The sequence below is a fragment of the Anser cygnoides genome, chromosome 2, assembly GCF_040182565.1.
Source record: "Anser cygnoides isolate HZ-2024a breed goose chromosome 2, Taihu_goose_T2T_genome, whole genome shotgun sequence".
Taxonomy (NCBI): domain Eukaryota; kingdom Metazoa; phylum Chordata; class Aves; order Anseriformes; family Anatidae; genus Anser; species Anser cygnoides.
The window spans coordinates 21354693-21374557 of NC_089874.1; the positions used below are offsets into that span (position 1 = coordinate 21354693).

At 39.0% G+C, this 19865-nt stretch overlaps 1 protein-coding gene across 14 annotated transcripts in view; it reads right to left on the reverse strand.

Moving 5' to 3' along the window:
- Window positions 1–570: 570 nt before the first annotated feature.
- The window catches only part of CACNB2 (calcium voltage-gated channel auxiliary subunit beta 2), a 243719-nt gene continuing 224424 nt past the window's right edge, over window positions 571–19865 (reverse strand). For 9 of the 14 annotated variants that reach the window (XM_066991643.1, XM_048061800.2, XM_013172077.3 and 6 more), the window contains 4 exons: window positions 8546–8697; window positions 7627–7722; window positions 6134–6319; window positions 571–1449 (listed from right to left, as the gene is read on the reverse strand). In XM_066991643.1, coding sequence (XP_066847744.1) covers window positions 961–1449; window positions 6134–6319; window positions 7627–7722; window positions 8546–8697 — 923 coding nt within the window. In that variant the 3' untranslated portion in view covers window positions 571–960. The remainder of the gene's footprint in view (window positions 1450–6133; window positions 6320–7626; window positions 7723–8545; window positions 8698–19865) is intronic. The other 5 variants (XM_048061804.2, XM_048061802.2, XM_048061801.2 and 2 more) reach the window with 1 other exon arrangement.

Here is a 19865-nt window from a genome sequence, read left to right on the forward strand (position 1 = left end):
GTGCTCTATTATTCTGAAAGCAGAACAAAAATTAGGTTGTGTCCATTGCAATTTTGTGACCTGTAGGGAGAAGAATAATTTATAGCGGTAAACTAGTTATCTTTACCAAAAATTTAAAATGCAAAGTTGGGTTTGCAAGGACAGCGTAAGGTATAAGAGTTGGTTAGATCCTCTGTCTCAAGCACTCGTTTGTATTTACAGAAGTATAAGCTTTCTGCTACAGAAGAAAAAGTATTTAGATTGAACACTGTTACAGATTTCCTAAATGAGGCTAGTTCCAGTTGCCAGTAATTCAAAAGCATATCTGCTGACTTGGCATTAGGACTCTAAAACAGTGTGATCAAACTTATATAGTAAGAAGGTGTCGGCAGAAAGAACATTTATAAACTGTATATACAGTACACAGTACCAGTACATAGAAAATTGATTTTGACTTTATGATCCCCTGTGTGTAAGGCAAGACTGAATTCCGTCCTCAAATGGAGACCACCAGAGGTACAAGCAACAGATAGTGGCTTTTAAATCAATATGCAAATCAAGTGCATTACAAATTAAAAATCAGAGCAGACAAAAAGTTTTAGATTTTTATGTGCTGATTCTTGCTTGCTGAATACACGGGAAGTTATTAAACATCAAATGTACCTTTCTCTTTTTTAAAAAACACTAACAACACCTTGATGGCAACAGATATTGTTCAAGTGGCAGCTACCAAAAAACAGCTTGAAAAACGGCATAGTACAACATCAGGGACTCTGCAGTTGTACTACGCTAATTCATATAGCACTAACCAAAAAAATAAGTATATGAATATTCTATTTCATGCTATTGCTATGCAAGCAACAGCAATACAAATCAGCATACAGAAGGATACCATATGTTCTGCAATGAACAACCCAAAGATATTTTCAAGGGGCATTGTTACAAGACTTCGAAGAAACACAAGAGTGCCAGAGGCAAAAGTTACTGACGGATGTAAACATCCCTGTTCCATTCTCCTGCGTCGTTACGTTTTTTAGATATCACTTCTCCATCCTTGTCACAATATTGGTCCCTCGATTTATGACGACTACGTTGTTTGTTGCATTCATTGTGGTCCTGCTCCCGGTCCCTCTCCTTTGAGCGATGCCTTGATTCTCTATGTCTGTGATCACTGCTCCCATGGGACTCGTCTCTGTGATTGTGATCCCTGTGAGAATCATAGTGGTCACCATGCTCATGTGAGTAGTCCTCCTTTGGCTCTATGTAAGCTGAATCTCTGCTATCTTGTGTTTCTGAGTCAAAAGTTTCTTGCCTAGACAGGCCTCTAACACCACTGCGATGGTTATGGTGTTGGGTTGAAGAGCGATGCTGGGATTTCTTGATGGGTTCAACCCGTGCTTCCTCTTCAATTTGTGAACCGCTGCGTTCAGGGACTGAATGGTCATTCCTCTGGTCTCCTTGAGATCCCTGCTGTCACAACCACCAGTAAGTAAGTTCACATACATGACTATACATTTTAATACTTTCCCCAATACCGCATTAAACTAGAAAGCATCAAGAAACAAATGAAATTTAAGTACACAACACTCCACTTTGGATCTAAACTAGAAAACATTTGAATTCAACTTTTACTGAAAATTCAGTATTATAATACAAACAATTCTTTTCACTCTAATCAGAAAGGAGGGTGGCACTCAGTGTCTGTGACACTGACTCGTCACCTGTGTTTTGACTGTGTCAGTTAGCAGTAAGTGCTATCCAGACAAAAAAAGAGCATGCAGAAGCAGGACAAACTGCAGAAAAATTAAAGAGGACGCATCATGCCAGGAGAGGGCACGTATCAGTTTAGAGTTTACAGATGCCTGCTTGGAAACAGACACTATAGGAAAGCGATTACAGAGGGCTGAGGAGACTCCAGAAGAGAACCAAAGTACAAAACCTTGGCTCTTTTATAGTAGCTTCTCTCTCTCTCTTTTTTTTTTTTTTTTAAATACAAATGCAATTGGATCTGGAATCAATAAAGTTTGTATTATGATACTAATAGTATCACTGACCTCCTGTTTTTCTCAGCAATAATTTGATTTCCTCATAGTAATGAAAAATTATAACATTAACTTCATAATTTTAAGAGTCCAAAAATACAAACCATTGCCAAGGAAAGTGGAAGGACAGTGATATTATCACCTAAAGAACTTCCTAACACACCACTGCTATTAAAAAACTCAAATAAAAATTACCAGGTAATATCAAACCTACTCTTTGTCAGCATAATGCTTTGAAATCACTGCAAAACGAACAAGTGGCATTATTTAACTCAGTTTGGGGTTTCATTACATTAACCCGCTTTTATTCCCAAACCACAGCCAAAGGTTTTTCAAGCTTAATTGCCAAATCTTCAGAAATAGTTTATGGTGAAATTGAATTACCCTTCTCACATTAGCTTAAGAACTTCAAGACAAAATCATTGCTACTGGCACAAAATTAAAAGTTGGTTTTAATGAAGTTATACAGTCATTTGTTTGTGAGACTGTACTGCAGTTACCAAAGTTAGTCTAAAGTTTGTCCTCGTATGTTCAGAGCTATCTCTGAAAATAAGATTGCCTCCAGGGCAGCTCACAGACGTGTTTTCTTTCTGTTTTTGTACGTTGTGGAAAAGAGCTGGGAGAAGGAAGAAATGTTGTCCTTCAGCCACAGATCCTGGCAGGTGGGTTTCCTAGCAACCCAACAAGTCAAATTACAGGAAATTGGACAGGAAAAAAACTGTATTTTATCAGGATTTTATCAAAAGCAACATATTTCAAATCAGCAATTTGACATCGCCTCATTTCTCAGACAGTATTTTATACTGTAAACTTCCCAGCAACTAGCTGCACTGTTCCATGTGTTCCTCATTTGAAACAAATGGCATACATGAGAACAAGGTACCAGAAATGGCGATACAGGTTTTTTGTTCTTGTTTTTATGATTACCAAGATGATTGCGATTTGCTGGAAAAAGAACGTAGTAATTGTAAACATTAATAGATGTGTTCAAGGTGAATCGAAATGACTCTATGGAGGTGAACTATAAATGGAATTAAGTGAAAAGCTAAAGAGTAAAGCAATGTCTGCTTTGGATGTGTAAACACATTTTTATTAGTTTGTAACCATGACTTTTTAAGACACACAAACTGGATACACACATGAAAACCCTTTAATTTTCATATGGCCAAATGCCGAATATGTAGGCATCTCTATAGAATTGTGACTAATAAAATCTGTCATTGCTGTGGTTTGAGAACAAATGCAAAATCTGAACCTGCTTTGAAGAGAATCCTGGTGTAGAAACTCAGATGCATCTCCTTTGCTATAACGAGCTGTGAGCAGGAACACAGTCAACACATTTAGAACCAATACTCTTATTACCCTGCAAGTGCAGAATAGTGTTGGGGGCTACTGGCATTTATGAGCAAAGTCATTGACACTAAATATTACAGGGACACTGAGCTGGTACAGTTTGAGTATGGATTAAGATCTGGCTTTGTGGTTCACAACCAAATTAGGACTCTGAACTGGATTAGATTTTGCAGTGCAGAAATTTCATGGCCCAATCTCATAAGGTTTTCACCTAAAATGGAGAAAGTTTGAGATAAACTCATTTCAGTATTCAGGTTGTAATTGCAAAGAAGTAGGGGTTCTTGAAAAGAAGCCTAAACAGCGTTGAAACGAGAGAGAAAAGTCTGTGTCCACACACTCAATTAGACTTGCTCTCTATTTCCATCCAGAGCGCCCCTAATCACCTACACCATGCGCTTGATCCCAGTCTCCTTTTGGAATTCACCAGGTATTTCTCTACAAGAGGAAATCTGAGAACAGACGTCAGTTATCAGGACACTGCTCCAAAGTGCAGCCCATCAGATAGGCAGGTGGGATATGGTGTTTACCAGCTCATTCCTCAAGCACCTCATGCCATGCAATGCACACCGTCAGCATCGTGCTACAAAAATACCACTCTGGCAGCTGGCAACTCAAATCTGTCATTACAATATACACCTGGGTCTATCAAAAATACAAAAAACAATTGTGTCTCATGGCAAAGGGGTGCCACACTGGACCCAGAGGAGAATGCTTTCCAGTGCAGATGTGGGCCTACCAGTCCAAATGGCTGGTGGCAAGGTTTTTCTCTCTAGAGCAGTCCACAAAAATAGTACAAGACATACACTTTAAATTCTCCTACTAGAGGGTCTCAACATTACTGAGAGAATGGTTTCAGCTACTGTAAACCCACTCCATTCCAAGACCTTGACAGACTCAGGTTTGGGATGACAGCTGAAGGTGTGTCATAGGAAAACGAAACAAAAGGAACATTAAGTTCTACATTCCACAAGGGACCCCCATTGCTCCACACTTTTGGATTAACAGGCCTACAAACAAACTGTAAAACTACAAGTACACTCTTGTTTTTAGTCTTTAAAATAAAAAGTTGTTAATTTGTAGGGAGATACAGATAACACAACATTCAAAAAGGTGTTATTAACCTCTGTATAACTCCTCCAGGACAGGTGGTTAATATTATGAGTAAGTGAATTATAAATCCACACCCAAAAGATAAAAATCTTGAGAAAAATAATTAACAGATCTACAAAGCAAAGGAAGTTTATCTAGCAAGTCTGCACACAATGATACTGAATTTCATACTCAGAAATTCTTCCAGCTCACATTTTTTTCAGGGTGTTTCAGCTCTGAGGATAGAAAAAAAGGCAGAAATGAGCTACAGCTTACAGTCTCTCTTTTCTTGCAACTGCTTCTGAAAGCAGAAGGAGATACCCTGTAAGGTTGGTAAAGCAATATTCCTTATGAAAGAGAGAACCTGATAAGTCTGTGGTCTTCTAATGGGAAATAAATTCTTCAACACACACACAATTGTTTTGCAAGACCATAACAACAAAAAGCGATTTAAAAAACAAATGTTCAGCATTTCAATTTGGGTGCAGAGACTTTTTTTTTTTTCCTTCATTTTCTAAAAGGATGTATTTTTCTTAGCCAAAGTCATGAATTCTAACTAATATATAGGTACACAATTTTGGTGCATATAGGTTACTTAGGTGGAAATTCAGATGTAATAAGACATTCTTGGAGCTGGAACAGATGCATTTTAATCTCCACTGTAATCTCGACCTCAAGGTGTCACTCACTGTTTATAATGAAGTAGCATCTTTAAAGTCCTCATTTCAAGCCATGCAACACATATACAGAGGAAAGGCTCTCTTTATGCTGAATACCTTGATACGATTAAATAACGCAAAAGTTGAAAGAGAAAAGAGAGGACACAATATGTCCAATGACAATAGGCAAGTCAGTGCAGAGGTGAGAAAAAAATGAATTTCCCAGCTCTCTAGACAGTACCTTGTGGGTTCAGAGCAGACTGCCTCTCGAGGTCTGTCTGCAATATGCAGCAGGACTCTGGTTTTATGTCAGAGTTTGGCTTGAAGGAAATATGTACTTTTCATAGCAACGGCCAACGAATAAAAGAGCAAAGGAAACACTGGGAGGGCCACCTTGACCTTGAGACTTCACTAATGCAGTTAGCCATTTCCAACCTTTACAACTGTACAACTGATACGCAAAGATTCCCCCTACCCTTTGTGGATCTGCTCTATACTTAAGCCAGTTTGTCACGGAGGGCCTCTGGGGCTGGCATTTGCCTAGCAGAGATAGCGTGCCTATCAGTCAGAGATTTACCAGAGGCAGGAACATGCTATGCACTAGCCCAGTTTCATTCCTCTGACTGGATTCCATACGACCAGTTATAAAAATGCTTATGGCTGGTATACACATGTTACTGGCACAGTGGCGTTCTGGGCACAATGAAACCTTAAGTATTCCACTTCAGATCACATTATGTTTTCAATCAAGTTTGCTTAACCTTTGGCATCAAAAACAGCCCACTAGTGAATATGCTAACACACGCTACTGTGAATACAGCAGTGGTAACCATAATGTGCTTGTATTTGGCTTTTATACAAAAAATGGGCAACTGTCTTCTGAAAAACTACTTACTCTATCACCAGCTGTAAGATGTATTCGGCATATTCTAGTATCAGACTAACACCGTGCTTTGGAAGGGGAAGTTGACAGGGAAAAAAAAAGAAGAAGAGATGGCATAAAAACTGTACCTGTAAATTAATATTTGGACCTGGGCTAATAGGAAGAGTGGCTGTTGCAAGTGTGCGAGTGAGAAGCTGGTTAGGAGGATTGCTGCTAGGTGGATGTGTGGCCTTCCAGTAGGCTTCCAAATAGTCAGCAAGGTGCTCACAAGCATCTTCCAGCTGGTTCTCATCAAGAATTACATCGAACATTTCCTAATAAAGGAAAGGTTTTAGTGAGAATAACCACTTGATTAAGGGAGATCAGCTAGAGACAATGATTATCACACTTTCCATTCGTCAAAAATGAACCACATTTGTAACACTTGTGTTAAGGTATTTCACCTTTTTTTTTTTTTTTCATGCAAGTGATACAAAAGACAGCAATCATAACTACTGCTAACATTACACTTGCCAAAGCAATTCCTCGTGACTTCCACTTAGTAGCACCAATAGTCAATAAAGATGGGAAGAAGCAGCTTGAACAAATTTTAAAACTCAAATATTCAGAAAAAAAGGTTGAATATTAAAGCTTCAAAGCTACTGGAACAAAATGGAATGTGAAGAAAAGGAATTCAACCTCCATACCTAGAATAACTGAGTCAAATGAAGGCAAACTAAGACAATTAACTTATAATAGTAATAAACAGGAGTAAGAAAGAGCATCCAGTTTCCAAGTTCTGTGCAAATATTATGTGTAAGATTAGTTACAACCATCTAAATTTAGGAGGAGAGTTTCCTCCCTGGTCAGGGAGACAGAAGTTCTGCTGAAAGCAGCTCTGAGAGCCTATGCATTTTTCTAGCATTGTTCATTGCCTTCTTGAGGAGCTGAGGAAACTAGTCTCTTAACAGAGATGCTTGAACTTAAATGATGAAATTTCCACATCTGCAATTGAACTGAACCTTTATCTTCCGGGTTCTTAACATACTCTTGGGAGCCGAGTATGCAGATAACAACGTTTGCCACATTTTGCACGCAGCTGGGGTCTCATCACCTCCACTTTATATGTGGAAGTTGAGAGAATTTGCATAAATGCATATCAACAGAAGAACCACAGGGCTTCTCAGCTACATGGTACCCCACAGCTCTTTGCCTAAATTGTGACCAAGAACATAAGCTGTGATGGGCTGTGGTAACATATGCCCACGGAGAACTACTCAAACCACCTGCCTTATCCTAAACTGCACAGTCATCAAGAGAGTTCATTAGTCCATTTTCAGACAAATACCACACCCCCCCCCTCAAAAAAAAAAAAAAAGGTAAAACAAAAACTTGTTTTGTTCAAGCAGTGAATGTGTTCAGCACACATCCTAATAACTGTGACAATGAGTGTTTTTTTTCCCGGTACCCTAGTGAAGAACCCAGAGACAGGAGGCATTCTGCAAAAAAGCAATAGTGAAATATGGCCAGAAGGGGGCAAACATTCCCAGAGATCACATAATTAAATGCCTGAAAGTAAAGGCACCTTTAAACAGGAATCAGATGTTCTCAACTGAACAAGACATAAATTAACATAACTCACAGGAGGACACTGTGCCAGTTTGTCAGCTGCCACCATCTGAACATTAAGGTGTTTGGCCTGAGATTTTCCTCGAGATTTTATTAACCTCTGTAAAACCTGTGGAAAATAAGACATTAACAAAAGTATGTTGGTAGAGGAGACAAAAAGAAAAAGAAAAATGTTTAATCCTTCTCCCATTAATTTTAAGAAAGCATTTTTCAGTCAGTGGCCTGTGAGCAGCTTTGGACTTAAGGTACACCTATAGCCACTTAAAATGTTCATTCTTTTAGCTGTCCACTTGAGCAGATCAAATTCTTCATTTGTTAGCTTCAGGAGCATCTCTCATGCTGCTTACATCCAGGACAAGCTAATGTTCACGTTCTCCCTAGCATTTACTTTTCTGTTATCAACAGTAAAAAGTTCCCTTCCTGTTCTCCTCTGCTGCTTCTGTTGTTGTTTGTCTCTAATTTGAAATTCTTTAATTGCTTTCCTCTTCCATCTTCCAACCATTTGATCTTCTCTTTCAAATGCCTCTTCACAAGGCCTGCACAGGTTTTTTCAGAGAATGAAAGTACATAACCAGGAGATGTTAAGAGTTCATCAATCATTCATTCTGATATTCAGTATGTTAAAATCTTTCTTTCTTTTCTTTATTATTTCAATTGAACAAACTGTTAGCACTACTTACATGGTTGATACTAAAGGACAGAGGAACACATACAGCACAATCCCAAACTAAAAACACATTGGAGCTACAGCATCTTTTCCTTTTTTTGGTAACCCAACACCTAAGATATTTGTTGATTAATAATATTTTACTATTCAAAGGAACGTAATAGCAACATATAACTCTCTGAACTTTAGTAAAGACATATGACCATCTGCATTTAATGATGCAAAACAAAAAGAACACAGCACAAATATTAGAAAAAAAATTTACCTTAGGAGAAGAAATTTTTACGTATACTATAATGGGCGCCAGAGAGGTTTTGCTCAGTTGTGCTGGGTGATTAATGGTATCAGCATCAAGCACTACCAACTGCAGTGTCCTTGCTAATTCAAAAATCCGCTCAATTTCACTCTGAACTTCAGCTGCAGATAAGTAGAGAATTAGAGTTATGGAAATGTTAAAAGGCAGTTAGTTGTATGAAATGTAAAAACTGAGGTAGGTTGGTGTGCTGCTCCACCGAGGCATGAGGAGGGTGGCAGTAGCCATTAACCACCCATGTCGCTGGCACCCTAGGGAAATGAACGCACCATTAGCAAGAACATTTTGCCCAGTTCGCTTCCCCTGAGGGAAGGGGTACTCCCTGCCCCTCTCAGCCTCCACCACTTCGTGTGATTCCAACCTGGAGAGACACTGTTAACATGTTCCTGTATGACCCTACTCATGCACACAGGAAAAAACAGGGTAAGTACACCTGCTGCATCACATGCCAATCCCCATGCCATTAATTCACTACATGTACATAATTTCCTCTCAAGCATTAATTCCACACAGCAATAAATTTGCTCAAACTGGAGTGCCCAGGATAAGCCGTAAGTTATACTGAGGTGTCTATGTCAGCAGAAGCTTCTCTTTTTCCATTTACTTCAACTTACCAAAGCTCCAGATAACAGGGTTTCCTTCACATACTGGCCTCAGTATGGTGCCAGGTTAAATATTTGGTTAGCACATGTAAAACACTTTTAAGAACAAATAAATCAATAATGTAACTTATACTACAGTATCAACCTCACAACCCTATGAGTTCTGGAAAGGTGATTTTTTCACAGAAAATCATCTTGTCTTCTACTAACTCATGCTTCTAGCTCCCAGGCACCCTGCCTGATGGGAGCAGCTTCCAGGGCAAACCTCTCCATGGCAGATGTACTGTGTCCGATTTCACAAGTGATGTAGAAGCTGTCTTTATTTCCAATAGAAACAAAACTAAATGATTAAATAGCAAAGTCATTCTTGAAATGGAATGACATTTTCCTGCTCAACTCTTTCCATATCTCTACTTCACTAAGAAATTAAACAAGTTGGGTGATTTTCACAAGTCTATAAAGAAAGTTATAGAACCAGACAAGATTGTAATTCATATGGGTTCCCCTTATAAGATTGTGCACACTCCATGAACCAAAACCATATTTGATACCTACGTAGTTCAAAGTAAATATTAGAAGATACTCAACAGACACTTAAATGTCAGCAAGAGGTATCAAATACTTACTTATTCAAGATTTTCTTGTAACTACACTATCAGCATGTTATCTATTGTGCTGGTGACAAGCATTATTTGCTTGAAAATACAACCTACGTGGTCTGGCTACCTGAAGAGCCATTCACAAAAGAAACGTCTCTCTCTCCAAAGACAGATGTCCCTTTCAAGGGTGTTAGGAGATTACTTTTTGTTTTCTTAGAACAGAAACTGAATAACGTAGGCAGCATGATAAGGTTGCAAAATTTTCAAGAAAGAGCATGGCACCCCAGCTAGTCTCTGTTTAGCTGAAAGTCTTTTGCTCCAAGTCAATAGGTGACTACTATGATCATTTTATAAACTAAACAGTAACTTGAATGGCCACCAGAAAAATCTATATATGATGTTCTCTACTGGAGGAGGTTTACATTGTATTGGATCTGTTAGAGATCACCTCCATCCATTCGTAGCTTTCTGCAGTTGTAGCTGCATATATGCCAATCAGTCTTTTATAGCAGAGAAGATTGTGAGACGTGCATGGTGTTCTGGTACAGACAGCACTGTTGCTTGCTTTCCTGCTTGTCAATAAAAGCACTATGGCCCAGCTGCTGTCTGAATGAGGACAACATTTTTTAAGACAGGACTTCTGATAGTTCTTGGCACACTTATGGTAACGTTTTCTGCAACTTCATTGCATACAAATATTGTTGAAATGATTCAATACCATTGTCTCTGTGATTTAGTAGAAGATAGTCAATAGTCTATCCCTAATTAAAGTCCAAGTGGCAACTAGAATAAATAGATCAGAGACAATTTGTCATACTGTTCTGATGATGAGTTTGAATTGCTTTCCTGCAATTTCAAACCAGGCTCAACACTTCAGTCAATATAATAATATCAACTAATGCATCATTTTTAAGACCATTCCAGACTGCTGAAAACACTTGTTCAAGACAAACTGTACCAGTAAAATCCAGCCTTTTGCCAGTGTATCATAATTTTGGCTGGAGAAGTAGCATTTGCTACACTGCTGGAAGCAATTTTCTGTCAGTATAGGACACATCCCTGTATACTAGATTTCCTGCTGTATTTTTGGAATCAACCCTTTGTTAGGGCAGAGGATGCCTCGCTATCTTCTTTTGTGAAGCATACCCAGGGCAATAATTTCAGGTAACTATGATCCTATGAACTAATAGTTTCCACCTGAGTCTTGAGGTGGAGGGATATCTTTTCCATCAATTAAAGAGCACTTCAGTATTTATATTTCTCAACTCTGGTATAGGAGAAAAGTTCAAGGACCTACACTGCATGGCTGCTGAACTAACATGTTGTGTTTCAACCTCTCAAACCAAGAATGGATGGAAAAAATGTCATAAGTGTTGCCAAATAGGTCCTGATCACCTGTCCCTTGGAGTACTTCTCCAGCTTCTGGAAAAGCCTGCATTTTTCTTCAAATTTTCCTTGTATTCTGGCTTTTCACTACACGTAAGACTGTTGCAACTACTGAAGTAAAAATAGCTTCTCTTTTTAGCTTTTTTATTTTCCATCTTTCTTTAGTCATATCTCTCAGAAAGCGCATTCTGTACCTCTGAATATTCCTTCCCAACAAGATACTCAACACAGATTTTCTCTCTGACTTTTGACCAAAGTAAGCAAAGAAGCCTAATTTTCATGTGACATAAACGTCACTGGTAGTTAAAATAGAGAGCTGAGACCAAACAAAGAACAGTGACAGTGTGGAACAGTGTGGAATCTTCAGCAGCACAGTAATAGGTTAGCAGCTTCCCATCTCCGTGGATTAATTAAGGTTGGAACTGGATGGTCTTTAAGGTCCCTTCCAACCCAAACCATTCCATGATTCTATGATTCTATGAATACATTTTATTTCCCAGTCATAATGAGAGGCATCAGTATAATCAGATCTACTGTGAAATGTTAGCAGCCCATCTGTAACGGTCAAAACCAGAAATAAGCTATCAAATTTTAAAGTGAGTTTTACATGTTGCAACACAATCTATTTGACATTGACTCCTTGGTCATTAGAAAGGGAACATATTTTACATGACAGGAGCACTTGACTATGCAACAGAAGGTCAGCTCTAAGAGATGAAGCACTTCTCCCAGCCAACATTAATCACTGCAATTTTACAGTTTCTCCTATATACTAATGCCAAATCTCTGTTGTGCCCCCAAATGAACAGAAATTCAGTGCAATAAGAGTACAAGATGGCTTGTTCCATCATGGGGGCAGTCCAAACCAGTCGGGCCTTACAAATGAATTTCAAACAAAAATATTTAACAGTCCACTACAATAATATCACCTAAAGTAAATGCAAAGACATACTAACATCACACTGCATCCACGTCAATTCACTAATAACAAAATTAATTATAGTGGAGTTTCGGGACACTTATGCATTCTATTATACAGGTGGAGAAACAAAAACCCCTTTTAAACCTGGGCAGAAATCATCCACAACACTCAGGAGTTACTAGGACATGCAGCTTGACAGAGAAGCAGCTATATTAGTGCTGTGTTTTAGGAAGACCCTGATGAGATGGCAGTTTCATGATGGGGATGTGGTACAAAATGGTGAGGCTACTGTCCAGATTCTGGCCTGCAAGGATCAAATTAGAAACCACAAAACATTGCTCGTATGAAGCAAAGAGATTTTGGTCTTCAGCAGGAACATTCAAGTTCACATATTGTCAACTGAGTACAGTATGACTTTAATATCAATTTTACCTCACCTACTTGTCTTTGGTATCAGTGGCATTGTTTTGTTCCTATTAACAGATTTGTAAGTTATCACTTGTGCTGCAACAGCCACAGAGACAAAGCATTCTCTTTTTTCTACAAACGCCTCCTGGTATTACATTTGTATAGCACGAAATGAACGTACCTAGGTGAATGCAGATCATATTAAAATGATTAGCAGTATCTTGCACAAATGACTTTCAAACAATTTTATAAATTAAGGAGAACAGACATCACTAGCCCTATTTTTTAAGCTAATTCTTTCATATGACTACACTTACTTTGAAATGGTTAATCTTTAAATTCCATGAACACAATGTGGTGAGACATTTAAGGCAGCCTCAGGAATTCCAAAACAAAGGCAAAAGAAACAAAGCACCATATATTGCCAGTGCATTAAAAGTGCACAAAAAATATTGCAACAAAAGGACAGCTGAGAAATGATAAAGTCATATCTGAAATCCAATTAAATGAAAAAATAAAAAGGAAGCTATGAGTATTGGAGTTGTGCCCACATACCTCTTGATGAAGAAATAGATCATGCGTTTGACTGACAAAATTCAAATTTAAAATTTTAATTTCTGAGTATTTGTGTTTATACAAAGGCATATACACACAGGTGCATCGATCTGATGAATAGTGTATATGCTAGGAAATCTGCCTGACGGAATGTGTGTGTGTCTCCCTGTATGTACATGTGTGCTTATATCAGGGGTAAGGCCACCAAAGTGTCTACATGAGGTACTGCACCAGAATATAGGTACTTGGCATGCTACCCCAAACTAAATGAGGTGCCTGTACTCACTGTATCAAAGCGGAGAGAGTGAGGTGCTACCAAAGGTGATCCAGAAAGCTGCTCGATGTGCAAGCAGCCCAGAGCTGGCCAATAAGAAACACCACACATACGGAGGTACCTGGTCTCTTTCTTCTCATCACACCCTTCCCTCTGCCAGCCCCAGGGTTGCTGTGGACTGGCAGGGAGCTGACAGCGGGGGCATGCTGAATGGGGTCCAGCCCTTGCCCAGCACCACCCAGGTCCTCTTAATCTCCTGCCCCACACTGATGGCAAGGCTGGGGAGCTTCTGTGCCCCCTTAGCATAGCCAGCTAAGAAGGAAAAAGACTTAGATGGAAATGTAAGCAAGTAAGAGGGAATAACCACTCTAGCTGAGTCTTCATGCAACGGGACAGAAGATACTTGGACTACAGGTGTTTTAATGTGACTTCCGACATAAAAGAAATTTTTGTGAATACAGTTACATTTCCCTGGTGTCCACCAAGTCCTTAACCACCAGCATGTTTCATAAAAAAGGGGGGTGGGAGGGTGGATGACTATTTTTCAGGGAAGTGTCTGTGTGCGTTACGCATGCCCAAGATCCGGGGCTGCTGCGAGGCCTGAGGCAGAAGGGAGAGGAGCAGCAGCGAGACCGGGCATCTGCTGCTGCTCCACCGGGCGCTCACATCTGGGGAGCCGCGGGGCGAGGTGCTGCAGGAAAACGGGGCTTTCTCTTTCTGTTTGCTGAGGCTCAGCATGAACAAAAGCATTCGTGGAATGATGATTCTTATGCCAAGCTTGAACTGGAAGTAAAGTTTAGTGGCCTATGAAAAAGGAGCTTGAAATCAGTGGATGGCAGCAGAAAGATAAATGGACACAGCACGCTGAACACAGGGGAAAGCTGCATGGAAATGACTCTGGCACAACTGCAGGTTCTCAGAAGGGGCTGTGTACCCATCACTAAGCTCCCCTACACTCTCTTAGTGAGTACGTGGGGTAGTAAAGACTGCAAGGAACCAGTCTAACATTTATTTTGCTCAGGAGACCAAGCAAGTGTCTCCTCATTGCTTATGATGGATGTGGCCACATCAGGCTGCCACTAACTTGGATGGATACTTCTGCACCATGCCTCATCACTCGGCTTACAGATATGGTCCATAGATACTAAATAAGTGGTCCCTGGGTTTGTTGTTTTATTCAGAACAAATGTAAATAAAAATGTTCAGTCTTCCTCCCAGATAGGATGGGGAGCCACGCCAATGGTGGCCATTCAATCTCCCTTACTGATGCTATGCTGCTCTTAAAACATTTGTGTATTCACTGAGTGAGAGAGATACCGCCTCTGTAGCCTGATGCTTAGAGTGGGAGGACCTGGATTCCAGTCCTTTCTCCAGGGGAAGTTAAATTATTATGCGAAGTGCATAAGACTCAGCAGGAGCGACTGACAACCTTCATAAAGGTGATCACAGCCCTGTCATGGGGATGGGAGTTATGAGCTCATATCTCTGTTAGCAGAGATGAACAGAAAGGAACCCAGACTTCTTTGCATTCTGCTAGAACAACCTAAACCCTTACTCTTGGGCACAGACACCAACTTTTTACCAGTTCCATAGGCCTAGGAGAAAGAAAAAATGCTGTTTCAATCCAAACTCCTGGTGTGAAAAGTTTTCAGGGAAGCAAACAACTAGCTTATTAAAAATATTTAATTCACCTGTCCAAGTACCTTGGTTATCACAGACATATCTATGACCTTAAAAATGTTCTTGCATTACTATATTGCTTTGTCTCTAAAACATGCTTTGTTTCACTACAGTTATCAATCATATGTATTTCAATGCAATACCATAGGAAAATACAGTGACGTACTGCTGAGAGCTCTCTCTAATTTACAGAAATCAAGATTTTTTTCCCCCCATATATCCTTTGGAAGCATGCAGGAAATTTAATTAAAATACTTTGACAACACTGTATCAAGAAAGGTATTTGTAAGTTAGAATAGTGGAAAGTGAGAATCAAAGTTCTATCACAAAACTACCTAGAGAATTCATTAGAGAAACACTGATATTAGATGTTAAAAACAAAACAAAACAAAACAAAACAAAAAAAACAAAAGGGCTGGCCCAGAAGGATGGAAGAGCATGTTCAGACATATAAGGCATATAATATAACATTTTATATGTTCAGACATATATATTATAACAAGTTTAGGATCTTCATGCCACTCTTTCCCACCCCTATGTGAAAAGAAGTGTAGCCCCATCCTCAGGATAACCCAAAAGCTCATGACTTCTTCTGGCTCAAAGCAGCTTGATGTTTAGCATATTACTTTACCAAATCTGAGGATTTAATGCCTACAACTGATAGTTCTGGACCTTCATCCTAGCTATTTTTAAGATATATTATAAAGAGACAAACAAAATTTTCCTTAACAAATTGAAAACTTTTTTTTTTCCTTCTTTTCTTTGAACTACATTAGATCCATGAGACTGTGAAAGGCAAATATACCCTTAGAAAAATTTTTGCATTCGTGTTCCATGGCCTCTGTAAGTAGGGAAGGAGTCTTCTGAGGCTTAACTAGCACTCTTTTAAGCTTCCCCCCCAACCCCACTATTATCAGGGCAGTATTTACAAGAAACATCATATATATAACAACTGTTATTAAATCATCAAACATGGAGAATCATAACAATATTATCATATATACATAATGCGTGCGTAAACTGTTACCATAGTTTCAAACATTCAACTGTTGTTTTTTTTTTTTTACATAGACATCAAGAAACTAAAAATACAAGGCTGAAATTTGCACTGATAATCCATTGCTATTTATTCAAGCATTTATGTTTCAATTCCAGAAAACAAAACTCTGGAAATATCAGTGAAATGATGTGAATGGGAGCTTTATATTTGTCTTGAGACAAATTTCCAAAGGTAGGCACTCAACTGAACATGCAAAGTAGGTGCATATAATGCCTTACCGCATATGCGCATACAGTTAGGTACAATAGTAAATAAGCAGATTCACAGCCTTTGGACTGCAATCTATTTACTATACACACAATAACAGATCAGCATTCACATGTGTGTACTAGAATATGCAGATTAGGTACAGACACCTTAGAAATTTACAGTGGAAAACACAATCTTTAGTGTTTACTTGTCAATCTCAACTTTATTTTTAGAACTGCTTAATTAATTGGTTGAGAATACTTAAACAAAGAAAAATGGAAGGATTTTTGGATAAAACAAAAACAAATTTAGCAACACAGTACAGCACTGGCTTTTGTCTATCAGTGAGTCACTTCCTAGAAACACAAGTGGTTTTGTGAGGTACAATAAAGCATTGAACACAAAACAGCAGGAAAAGTAATTTGCAAGCTTGTATACATACCCAAAACATCTGGAAAGGGAGAGCATTAATGAAGCAAAGAATGGAAAAAGCCAAGACAATCAGGTTCTTGTACAAAGCATACAGCATGAGGCAAGGTTATAACAAATGTAACATACACAGAAACAACAAGAAAAAGGTTCGGGCCATTTTGACAAAGAAATGCAGCAAAAACACAAAGCTGGTTCAGCAGTTTCTGCAAATGGCATGTGCACATATGGAATTTAACTAAGTCAGTTGGGACTGCTTTTCAGGTGAATGAGATTTAACCATCTACTGTACCTGCTCAGAGAGCAAAGTCTTTTTTAAAATAATAGATTTCTTATACTCTTTTAAAGATATGAACCAATTGCCCTTTCCTTAAATTTAATTCTAGCATTTCACATGTTAAACAGATAGCAGTATTGACAAGCAAACATTTCCCTTTAACATACAAAACAAGCTTTCATATAAGAGAGGAATAAAACTGTAGTGCCCTACTAAATCTTTATGAGTCAGTCACTATATTTTAATAAGATTCTTGGAGACATTAATTTTACACTAGAATACTCAAAGAATCATAAATATTTAACTGTAGCCTTGGTTTCCAATGAATCAAATCCCCAAATCTATTTTACCTGATTCCTTTATAGAAGCAAACTTTCAGTCAACAGGTGTCAATTAAGTCCATTGAGACTTCCCTATAATCCTGTGAAGACAGTTCCTCATGCTAATTCCTACTTCTCATTATCATGTTGTTTGTGTATGCCTCCTTCAAATTAATTGTTTTATTTATTAAATCAGTTCCAAATAGTGGCAACTCACTCAGCTGTTTACTGTGCTATGAACATTCATGAACAATATGCACCATACTGCAAACCTATACTGGGGGATAAGGTAAGAGGTGCTCATTGAATTCTCAGGCGACTGTATTTGGTATTGATGTATTAAGCACATTACCTCTGTACCATATTCATTCATTTCTAGAACAAGAGCCATATATTAAAATAATACTTATATAAAAAGCAAGGATATATTTTCAAAGGTCTACAAAATAGCCTTCTCTGCTGCAGTTACAACAGCTGCTCACAAATGTGAGCATAATTTAGGCAAAAATTAGTCAACTTGACTGTTGAGCTGCTTGATGTAGTACATAAAGGGGGGTGAGAAAGCGAACACTTCCCATTGAAGCTGGAAGGGATCTGAATGAACACAGAGCAGTTCTGGGGAGCTGCATTTGCCATAGCATAAAGACGTTTTAAAATTATACTGGATGTGGAAATAAGCATGTGGGTTTCAGTTCATGCTCTGCTGGCTGTTCAAGGAGGAGACAGAGAGCAATTCATCCCTCTTGTCCCACAGCCACGGAGCCAGCAGCCCCCATTCAGAGCAAGACCATCCTAACCCATTCTTCATTAGCAAGATCAAATTTCATTGCAATAAATATTACTTCTATACAATCAGACTAGAACTAAGTAATTGTAGACACACTGAATAAAAATAGCCACACAGTGTTTCCAGAAATTCTGTCTTTTCCTTGAGGTAACTTGGTAAAAGGAAAATATAGGTGGAGAAAACTTATTTCCCAGAACCCCTCAGCAGACCTGTAGCAGATACTAGAAAAGAACTAAGGTAACCTGAGTCCTGACTTAATGATTTATCTATGACTGATGTTTTTAATAATATATTTACTGAGATACTTTTATTATACATACAGGTACAGAGCATATATATATATTAATATGTGTTGCATATATATTGGCTGTAAAGCTAACACTTAGAAATTAGGAAATGACAAGATAACTGTCTTAAATCAAACCTTTTGTGGCTTGTAATATAAGCCAACATTCTCAAGAACACATAACAACATTTCTGTAAGACTAATGCCTCAACCAGCACACAACTCCATACACTGTCAACTGATAAGCAGCTATTGAATCATTTACTTTCCCTTCGTCGTCAAATGTGTTACATGTCTCATTTAGAGCACATTGTTCAAACCCTTCTCTGAAAATTGAAAGAATAAATTGTTTGTGAGCTAGCTCATGGAACTTACTGTGGTGGTATTTCACTGCTCCAATAAAATCCAATAAAACATCCCAGTTCAGTGAAAATCTGGAATTATTTCTATTTTCCAGATATAAAATTGGATGTCAGAGAATAACCATATTATCACTCATTTCGGGGGTGGGGAGTGGGGTTCAATTTCAGAAACATAGTACCTGATTCTTCAGAGTAATTACTATATTAAAAATTAATTTCAAACTATGAAGATGAAAGCCATCCTACAGGAAACCCTGAGTTCTAGGGATTCTTTCTTCCAAAATCGAACATAACCTTGAAGCTTCTTTCAAACGTCCGTACTAAGGCTCATGGCATTCCTGATGCTACTGTGTACTGTCAGCACATGACATCAGTACTGACCTGAGAGAAGAGAAAAATTCTTTGAGCTAGGTTGGGCATGAAAATAATATCTCCCCAGCTGAATGACTGCAAGGAAAGAGTCTAAAATAAGAGGACTTCTGGGGAACAAAGTGTCGTAAGCCTGGTATTTGGCAAGGTACCCAACAGTAGCTCCAGCAGCCCATAAAACACTGCCTGGTTTCCATCTGCATTTTTAAAATCAGTACGCTACTGTGTAAAATGCTGATTTTGATGACACACATTATCTTTTGATGGATTCAAAGCCCAAATCTCAGTTGCAGCCACAATACTTAGTACCTCTATAAATCATGCCTGAGGAATGCAGAAAGTGCAGGGGTGAGGGTGGGAATTGCCATCTATAAAGAGCCTGTAAACAACTAGTCCAATGCCATACAGGAAACTCTGTATCAGAAACAGCATGAGCCACTATTGCTAGTTTGGTCAAAAAAGAGCCTCCCTTTCCACTCCTTGTACACTGCACCTCACCTCCGACTTGGTGAGCCCGGATTGCCATTGGTGCAGCAAAGGGGCCCGTCAGGAAGGGGACCAAGGGGATGCCCCTTCCCCTGCACCTTCCTCCACCCTCCATCAGCACCAAGCCTGGCTCTAGGCATGGGTGGTCACCACAATGCAGGCACAGCATGCTCTGAGCTCCCTTGGTGGCATCTTGGTTACAAGGTGCCACCTCCAGAGCCAAACCCTCAGTGGTGCCACAGAGCTACTTGTAGGCCCTGGGTGAGGAGTGCAGGCTGCTG